Source organism: Prunus avium, chromosome 5, assembly GCF_965620075.1.
Source record: "Prunus avium chromosome 5, drPruAviu1.hap1.1, whole genome shotgun sequence".
Classification (NCBI taxonomy): domain Eukaryota; kingdom Viridiplantae; phylum Streptophyta; class Magnoliopsida; order Rosales; family Rosaceae; genus Prunus; species Prunus avium.
Genome location: NC_142288.1, coordinates 25,883,103 through 25,893,512, shown reverse-complemented (window position 1 = coordinate 25,893,512; position 10,410 = coordinate 25,883,103). Strand labels below are relative to the sequence as shown.

Sequence of the window (10,410 nt, the reverse complement as noted above, 5' to 3'; positions counted from 1 at the left end):
AGCCAGGTTTCACTTGGAAACAAACTGTAGAAGAGTTTGGCAGCTATCGGTTTGGCTCAATTGGCAGCTCTCGAAGGCCTTGTGATATGGACTCTTTGCTCATGGGCCAACTAATCAAAATATCAACGGCCCGTAAACAGATTAATGGGTTGTCTGCCTATTAATTTCTAAAAGCCCAAAATATTTAACGGGTGATCCAAATAAATTGGGATACGTAGGCAACCTGAGGTTGGACTTGGGAGCAGCCACAAAACAAAACACTCATGTTATGTTTCTTTATGATGGAATCAAAAGGTGTTCCCTTAAAGCAAGGGAGGGTCGAACCTAAAATAATAAAACTTCATTATTTAAATAGTGGTGGTAAAATTATGTTGGGAAATTCACATTTTTCTTCAACAATCTCTATATGATTTTTTTTCCTTTACCAACGAGCTCAGAGTTTGCATATCCTCCTACGAAACAAAGAGACTTCACCACAAGAATTATTAGCTCAGGTAGCAGACAATGGTGGAGATTTTTCAACTAAAAGTGAAGATGCTGGAACCAAAGTTATTACTTCTTCTACAACAGGTTCCACTCACTTTAGGTTATCAAACGAGGAAACCATTGGGGACAGGGTCAATACTTTATTCGTCGTTGCCACACTTGTTGCCACAGTGACATTTGCAGCCGCTTTCACAATGTCAGGCGGCCACAATAGTTCTGGCCCTCACGAGGGCATGGCAAGTCAAATAATATGGGTAGAATATTTTCAGATATATTTCATTCTCCGAAAGGAGGTATTTATAATACAGGTTACAAACCCTAGTAGGGTTTAATTAGGAAATAAGTGGAATCCTAATTACATAATATCTACACAAAAGGTAAAATAAATAAAACCCAAATAGAATAGGACTAGGACTCGCCAACACTCCCCCTCAAGTTGGAGCAAAGACGTCACGCATGCCCAACTTGTCAAGCGAGTTGAGAAAGATACTTGTAGAAACAGCTTTCGTAAGAACAGCTAACTGATACTCTGAACGGATGAAGGGGAAGGACACAATCTGCGCATCCAACTTTTCCTTAATGAAATTTCGATCAACCTCCACATGCTTTGTACGGTCATGTTGTACAGGATTATGAGCAATTGCAATCGCAGCCGTATTGTCACAATATAACTCCATGGGTTTATTAGGCCCAAAACCAAGGTCTTTCAACAATCTTCTCAACCATAGTAACTCAGATACACCATGGGCCATTCCCCGATACTCGGCCTCAGCACTAGATCTAGACACCACCTTTTGTTTCTTGCTCCTCCACGTAACAAGATTGCCACACACAAACATAAAATACCCAGATGTCGAACGCCTATCTGTGGCTGAACCTGCCCAATCAGCATCTGTATACCCTTCTACATTTGTATGGCCATACTTGGAGAAAATTAACCCCTTGCCAGGAGTTACTTTCAGATACCTTAAAATACGAGTCACAGCCCCCATATGATCTACACTAGGAGAGTGCATAAACTGACTCACTATATTTACAGCATACGCAATATCTGGACGAGTATGAGCCAAATAAATCAACTTCCCCACAAGTCGATGATAACGTTCTTTATCAGTTGGAACTTGATCGGGATATATCCCCAACTTATGATTCTGCTCACTAGGGGTATCAATCGGTTTACAATCCAACATTCCAGTTTCTGCAAGTAAATCCAAAACATACTTTCTTTGGGATAGAAAAATACCATGTTTAGATCTGGCAACTTCAATCCCAAGAAAATACTTTAAATCACCCAATGATTTCATCTCGAACTCAGAAGCCAGATACTTCTGAAGACTCTGTATCTCTACATGATCATCTCCAGTCACAATCATATCATCAACATAAATAATTAAAGCCGTCAATTTACCTTTATGACGCTTCAGAAACAAAGTATGATCAGAGTTACTTTGCACATATCCAAACTTCTTCATAGATGCAGCAAATCTTCCAAACCACGCTCTTGGAGACTGCTTTAATCCATACAAGGATTTCCGTAGTTTGCACACCACACCCTCCTTAGAAGTCACAGGGATACCTGGCGGAGGATCCATATATATTTCTTCCTTGAGATCACCATGGAGGAATGCATTTTTGACATCAAATTGTAGCAGCGGCCAGTCACGGTTAGCAGCTAAGGATAAGAGTACGCGTACAGTGTTGAGCTTAGCTACTGGAGCAAAAGTCTTTGTGTAATCCACTCCATATGTCTGAGTATACCCTTTTGCTACCAATCTTGCCTTGTAACGGTCAATGGAACCATCAGCCTTGTGCTTCAAAGTAAACACCCATCTGCACCCAACTGCCTTTTTTCCTTTTGGTAAAGGAACTATCTCCCAAGTAGCATTCTTGTTCAAGGCTTCCATCTCAACATGCATTGCATCTACCCAGTTTTGATCAGATAGAGCATCCTGCAACTTAGTTGGCACACATACACTAGATAATTGACACAAATATGATGCATATGACTTAGATAAACGATGAGTTGACATATAATGGTTAATGGGATATTTAGACTTGGCATGTATATCAGGAGAATATTGTACTTTAGGTTTCCCACGGGTAGTACGTGGGGGCAAAGAATAGGTAGGCATATCACTATAAAGTACCTCATTATCACAACTTGATTGAGGCAGTGGCAGGGCAGAGGGGGGTCTTGTATCAATTTCATCTGTACGAGAGTCGCTAGTATCACTGTTATGTCCTTCTGAGAGAGGCTCGAAAAATTCCAAAAATATCACCTGGCGACCGGTCGTGACATTCCTGGCGACCGGTCACTTCACTCGTATCGTCATTGTCGTCGCTCGTCGAGGCAGGCGACCGGTCGTTTCCTATGTGCGACCGGTCGTTTTCAGGCAGATTCGTTAGCGACCGGTCGTTCACTTCTATGCGACCGGTCGTATCTAGGCAGATTCGTTCACGACCGGTCGCTTCCTCCTCTTCAAAAAAACCTTCTTCATGTTCTTCAGAAATTCCTTCTTCAGGTCCAATATCTTCCATATTTTTCACTCCGAAACTCTTCAATTCACTCCCCCTCTCCCCTTGAATTGGAGATGAGGGAGATACATAATAAGGTACTTCTTCATGGAAAGTCACATCCAAAGTAACATGCACCTTCTGGGTAGGTGGATGATAACACTTATAACCCTTCTGAGTAGAAGAATAACCAATAAAGACACATCGCAGAGCGCAAGGATCAAGTTTACTCCGTTGATGAGAATAGACATGAACATAAGCAACACACCCAAAAACTTTAGGGGGCAACTTGGAAACGGAGACAGGGGAAACATGGTCACCAAACACATCATGCGAAGTCTTGAAATCAAGAACCCGGCTAGGAGTACGATTAATCAAATAGGCAGCAGATAGAACAGCATGCCCCCAAAGGTGATGGGGAACAGACATATCCAACATGAGTGAGCGGGCAACTTCAAGCAAGTGTCGGTTCTTTCTTTCAGACACACCATTTTGTTGAGGAGTAAAAGGGGTTGTCGTCTGGTGAATAATCCCTTGAGTACGGAAGAAAGACGCTAAAGTATTATTCACATATTCACCTCCGTTGTCTGTCCGAAATACTTTGACCCGAGCATGAAACTGAGTAGACACCATAGTACAAAACTCTGGAAGGATGGAAACAACATCATGTTTATTTTTCAGCAAGAAAACCCAAGTAAGTCGGGTACAATCATCAATAAATGTGACGAACCAACGAAATCCGTTCGAAGTAACGCGAGCCGGACCCCACACATCAGAATGCACTAAATCAAAAGGCTTTGCAGCTTTACTGTCACTTAAAGGAAATACAGTGCGATGACTCTTGGCCAAAATACATGTCTCACACTTAAAACTGGACTCATCACAGGAGCGGAATAAAGATGGAAACAGACGCTTAAGGTAGCCAAATGACGGGTGTCCCAAGCGACGATGCCATAACCAAATTTGTTGTTTGTCTTTGACACTGCAACTTTGAACAGTATTAACGACACGATCACGAACTGGTGCAGAAGGCAATGTCAAATAATATAACCCCCATATCCGTTTACCATGCCCAATCATCTCGTGAGTCCTAAGATCCTGAAAAGAGTAATGGGTAGGATAGAAAGTAGCAGAAGCATTAAGTGTATCAAGTAAGCGACCAACAGATAACAAGTTACAATGGATATTGGGAACTAATAACGCATGAGACAAGGACAGAGTTGGGGTGAGAGAAATGGTGCCCTTGCCAATAATTGGAGAGGGCAAGCCATTAGCACTAGTTATGTATGGGTTACGGGTGTTACTAGACAACTCATCAAAAAATTTAGCATCATAAGTCATATTATCAGAAGCACCAGTGTCAATTATCCAAGTATTAGAGCCAGTACCTGGAATAGAGTCAGAGACACGCAAATTCGCAGAAGCAGCAGCAGCACCAACAATGGAATTATCACCCATGATTATAGCAGAAACCCAACAAATCACGCAGAGTATACAACAGAACATAGCACATACACAAATCCGGCAGATGTACGAAGACAGTAGAGGCACACAGTAGAGGCACGAACACAGTAAAGGCAGATGCACACAGCGGAACACGGCAAAAAACACAGGAAATAGAGGCACGAACACGACAGAGCACACAGCGGAACACGACAAAGGCGCAGGCACAAGAACCCTAAAGAAATTAGGGCACACAGTAGAACACAGGTGGGCACAACACACACAAGTCACCAGAAAGTCGGCTCTTATACCAAGTTAAATAATATGGGTAGAATATTTTCAGATATATTTCATTCTCCGAAAGGAGGTATTTATAATACAGGTTACAAACCCTAGTATGGTTTAATTAGGAAATAAGTGGAATCCTAATTACATAATATCTACAGAAAAGGTAAAATAAATAAAACCCAAATAGAATAGGACTAGGACTCGCCAACACTTGCCAGCTTTCACCTCCTCCAAATACTTCTCAACACTAAAGTGCATTTCTCTAGAAGTATTTGGAAGACGGTAGTAATTGACCAAGGGCACCAAAACCTCCTTCCTGAGTCAGTTTCGCACTCTCTCCACGTAATCAGCCTCCTCAACACCTTGGTATTCCGGATATGATTCTCGCGGGAAAACCTTCACCGCAAGGCTTTCCCACAGCAAAGTCGCGGTGCAGTTCTCGTGAGTCGTAGCTAAACCAAAAGCAACAGGTTGCAGCACAAGTTATCTTCTCACAATCCTCCTGATTATCGTTGTGATTAATATCAGATTCCTTCAGTTTTTGCTTCTTCAGTTTTTCAAGATCAGACTTCAAGCATTCCACGAAAACATCCGTAACAAGGTCGTGCAACATCTGATAAGCCGAGTCACGCTTGTACCTCTCAGCAGCTTTCTTGGCCATGTCGAGGATCTTCCTTGTCCCCCTTCTCCCATCTCGCGGCCTTCTAGAACCCGGTACAGAATCTCGACAAGTTCAGGAAAACGCCCGAACGACCTGGCAATAGATGGGATGTTCCGCAGTAGGATGTTGGGGTGGTTGTGTTGTGAAAATGGACAAACACTTTCACTCACTCCCCTAATGATCTTGTTGTTGATGGACTTTGTGACACACACAAGGATGGATGAATCACACACACACACACTTGAGAAACCAACCAAGCACAAAGTGACACAAGTATTTTAGAGGTTCAGCAATTGCCTACATCCTCTTGGTGATCCTCTTGAGAAATTCACTAATGAAAGAATAAGTTACAACTTTGGTTTACAAAGAAACCCCCTTAGAACTCTATTCTCTCCCAAGCTCTCTTTTCTCTCTCACCCCTTGCTCAACACTTTGATACACTTTTGAACACTCTCACAACTCTTGGTGTTTCCCCCCTTTGGTGTCTAGACTACTCAAGACTCAACTCAGCTCTCTCTTGAACTGATTGCCCTCTCTCTCTTCCTCCCTTGGTAAGTTAAACCACTCTTGGACACACTAGCTCCCAGCTACTTGTCCACTCCTTGAGAAGTAAAACCACACTTGCTATCTTGCTTCCTCTTCCCTTTAATACACAAGCCTTTGGACTTAGGAGAAGGCTCCATCTTTTCCTCCCACGTTCTCCCCTTGGTTTCCAGACTTGGACCACAACTTGGGCAGAACAAAGGCTAGGCATAGATAGCTGCAACTTCAGCCACCCTATCTAGAGCTATAGAGTAGGTACTCTTTGAAACAAGTCAACTATCCTCATTCAATGGTGCTCCAGCTTTTCCAGCACCTTGCTAGACATCCTAGAACCCATAAAACTCCTTGGAAGCTCGAGGGATTAGGTAGGGAACCGACACATGTGAAGACACCTTGAAAAACGCATGGAAAAAACAGCACAGCAACACTGGCGACCGGTCGCCGATACATTGCGACCGGTCGCTGATACCTTATGGATACATTGAGACCGGTCGCTGATACCTTGCGACCGGTCGCTTTCTGCGATTTCTCCAGCCTTCGAATCTGTGAAAAACGACCGGTCGCCCAAACCTTGCGACCGGTCGCTCAAACCTTGCGACCGGTCGCTCACTCCTTCACTTGCATACTAAATGTGAGCCATTTTTCCAACAGGTTGTGGTGGAGCCAATAGGCGGCCGTGTAAAACGCTTCCTCATATAGCATTTTCCATCACACTTTAGCTTCCTATAAATGAGCTTGAGGGTGTGGTTAGGGGATTGTGAGACCAGGCCAGCAGCAGCAGTTGCTTCAGATATGTGCACGACGCCTCCATCTCTGCTTTATTCTTCTTTTTATTTTCATTCTCTTCATCGTCGTCTGTTTCACCAACGTTGAAAAAGAGATCAAGGCAGGGGTTACCATTTGCAGTTGAATCCTTGTTCTGAGTCTGATCATCGATAGTGGTAGTAGTACTTAAGCCCCTAGTTTGGGTTGAATTTTGGGGTCTCATCATATTAATTCTTGTGCTTGCTGTGGATTTAGATGTGGCTGTTTCATTCTTCAAACTGAGGTGATCCGGAGGAGCAACAACAAGAGTTGTATAGTAATTAGGAGCCGCCTCCGCTGCTGCCGCCATCAATCTCATTGTGAGTTGTGAAATGCCATTGAAATGGTTTTTGTTTGCTCTGAAAACTGACAGAACTTTTGCCATTGTCACAGGTATTTTCATCATTAATGTAACAAAGGAATTAATAATAAGTTAATTACTTTAGCGCCAAGAAAGACAACAGGCAACTGAGGACTGACAGAGATATTGATATTATTGCTATAAATATTTGCCCTATCAAAACCCTGTGATTAAGGCTGCATATAATCACCCTTACTTTCTCCCCAAGTTTTTGCATGGTTCCTATATTATTCATGAATCTCGAGCCCTTGCAGTTACCAATTATGCATTTACATGCATTTAGTTTAATATGAACCATCATAATAATCCAAAGGTTAAGAATATCCCATAATAATTCTTTTCACAATCCTGCTCACCTGAGGATCTGAGAATGAGGTTTTGTGAGGACCAAATTCATCTTAACCACAAGATTATGTTTAGTTAGATCTAACCGCTTAAAAAAATTTCCAACTTAAAAGGTCAAAACCTTTTTTTTTTATTGGGAACTTTTTTTTCTTTCTAACTCCTTCGTCAATCCCATTCTCCCTCTAACTCTAATATACAATCGAGAGAAATATTAGCAGGGGGTTCCAAAAGTTAACACCAGGATGTAGTGGATTTTACTAGAATAAGAGTTATATAAAGGGATTTGTGTATTGGGTTTGCTTTTCTTTGAAGTGTTGCAGACATAGTTGACGTATGGTGGAAATTGAGTTTGTTCTGAGTCAAATTCTTTGTGGGTTTTGACCTGCAAATTATTCACATACTTTACCGCGTCACAACTCAGTTTTTTTTTATTTGGCTACGAGGGCGTACGGTTAATTTACTTTGAGCTGATTTTCTCCCAAATTTGTGTTTAACCAGATTGAATTATATCACACAAGCTTTCATATATTTTTAGCTACAGAAACGAATTCAAGGATGATGGGTCAGAATCAGATCAAATTTTGAAATTAAGGAAAACTCATCAATCCTCTGAAACAAAAAATTGTTATGTTGTCGTTAAGGAAGAGCACAATTGACTCAACCATGAAAATTGATTTCTATCGAAAATCAAAGAGGGAGAATGGCATTGAGGAATGAGTAAACCAATGTGAACTTGTTGGGAAAAAGAAAGGTTTTGGCCTTAAGTTGGAAAATATTTTAAGCGGTTGGATCTAATTAAACATAATCTTGTGGTTAAGATGAATTTGGTCTTCACAAAGGACCTCATTTTCATGTCCTTAGACAAGCGGGATTGATTCTTTTCATATTTTTTCATTTAACTCCTTGAAGAATACTAGCAACCTTCTCTTTTGAAAGTGCTTATAATGTGCAGGTACATGATGCTTCTTCTCATCCTCAAGCAGCTCTTCTAAAGAAAATGTGGGGACTCACCATCCCCCCTAAAGTCAAGATTTTCTCGTGGCTTCTTATCAGAAAAAGACTTCAAGTGCGGAGTCACTTACACAGATTCCTCCCACAGATCAATCCGGAGTGCCCCCTTTGCAACTCTCAGAGGGAAACTATTAATCATCTGTTCTCCATTTGCCCCTTCACTCAAAACATTTGGAGCTATACCAACATAGCGCCCGAATCTGCTATCTCAAATTTTGATTTGCTCTCTTGGATGGGCACTCTCCCAGCTAATTCTACTTTTGATAGCCCCAACATTCTCTCTAAGGTTCTTCTCTTATGTTGGCAAATATGGGAAGCTAGAAATAACCTTATTTTCAAAGGTGTTGTCCCCTACCCTGTTCGAGTTCTCAATATGGCTGGGAAGGTTGGCATGGAGTATTGGCACCAAAATTCCAAGAGTGAGAAGGGTCCCAATACCCCTCTTCACATCAAATGGAAGTCTCCCCCTAGGGACTGGGTCAAGTTAAACTTTGATGGTTCTGTTTGTAACAACTCAGCTGCTTCAGGCTTTGTTATCCGTAACTCTGACGGCCATGTCTTATTGGCTGGAGCTAAGAACATTGGTAACAACACTATCTCGATGGCTGAATGTATGGCTCTTCGCGATGGCCTGGCGTATGCTATCCATAGAGGCTGGCGCAATATTCTTATGGAAGGGGATTCTAAGCTCATCATTGATTGTGCTAACCAGGCTGCGGATCTGCCTTGGAGTGTTTGTGCCTTAATGAAGGATATAAAGCTTCTTAGTTCCTTTTGTGATGCTCTGTCATTTTCCCATATCTATTGTGAGGCAAAATTTTTAGCAGATGCTGTTACTAGTTTGGGCCATGGGCTGACCCCTTCCAAGCTGTGGGAGACGGGCTTGCCTTTGAACTGCTCGATCCCTTTCTTTTTCGACCTGTTTGGGCTTGCGTGCCCTTGTGGTTTTTGCTTGTAATTTCCTTTTTTCGCATTAAAAATAATAATAATAATCCTTCTCTTTTGAACCTTCTCCCTTTTTATTTTATTTTATGACATGTGTCACTATCCTTACACTTAAAACAATATCATTAATGCATCACACAAGTTAATTTTTGTTTTCCAAGTTTATCCTTATTAAATGTATTGGTTTTTTTACAACTTAAATAAGAAAAACGACAATTTTATTTATTTATTTTAAAAAGTGTCTTCTTTTTTTTTTTTTTCCAAAGATAACTTTTTTTTTTTCCACAACAAAAATGATATCACTTCCATGAATAGTCATTTGACGAAAAAGATGTTTTACATATATTATTTTCAGATAGTTAAATGCTAAGATAAGAAAAAAAAAAACATAACAGTAAAACATAAATATCAATAACAATAAACATATTACATATCAGTAAAAGAAACTAGTTTATTAGCAACATCTGTTTTCTAGGAAAAAAAGAGGGACATTAAACAAAAACTGACGTTTAAAGTAAAAAAGGTGATAAGAAAGAAAGTTTTAAAAAGATTAACTTCTTGTAAAAAAAAAGTTAATATATTTAATAAGGGTAAATTTGGAAAACAAAAATTAGTTTGTGTGATACATTAATGACATTGTTTTTTTTTTTTTTTTTTTTTTTTTTCTTTTTGGGTTTTGAAAAGTTTAGAGAAAATGGAGGTTACCGCATCCTAAGACCAGGACATACCCAAGCCTCTTTTTGGACTTAAAGAGGGGGTCTTAGCCCTTTTTTTTGTTTTTATATATTACCCATCAAAAGGGATTGTCGGCAATGAGACTCGAACCTAGGCCTTGATAGCGAGGAGAAGATCCTTATCAACTCAACCAACCCTCGTTGGCTTAATGACATTGTTTTAAGTGTAAAGAAAGTAACATATGTCATGAGTTGAAGGGAGAAGGTTAGAGTGAAGATTGTTAACATTCCTCTAAATCCTTTAGGCTTTCATGCCGGGACAAACCTTTAAAAAA

General features: G+C 40.7%; 1 protein-coding gene across 1 annotated transcript; it reads left to right on the top strand.

The window, feature by feature from the left end:
* The first annotated feature begins 8,442 nt into the window (after positions 1 to 8,442).
* LOC148294568 (uncharacterized) lies at positions 8,443 to 9,414 on the top strand. The gene has a single exon (XM_088253804.1). The coding sequence runs from the start codon at positions 8,443 to 8,445 to the stop codon at positions 9,412 to 9,414; it is 972 nt and encodes a 323-aa protein (XP_088109930.1).
* The last annotated feature ends 996 nt before the right edge of the window (positions 9,415 to 10,410 follow it).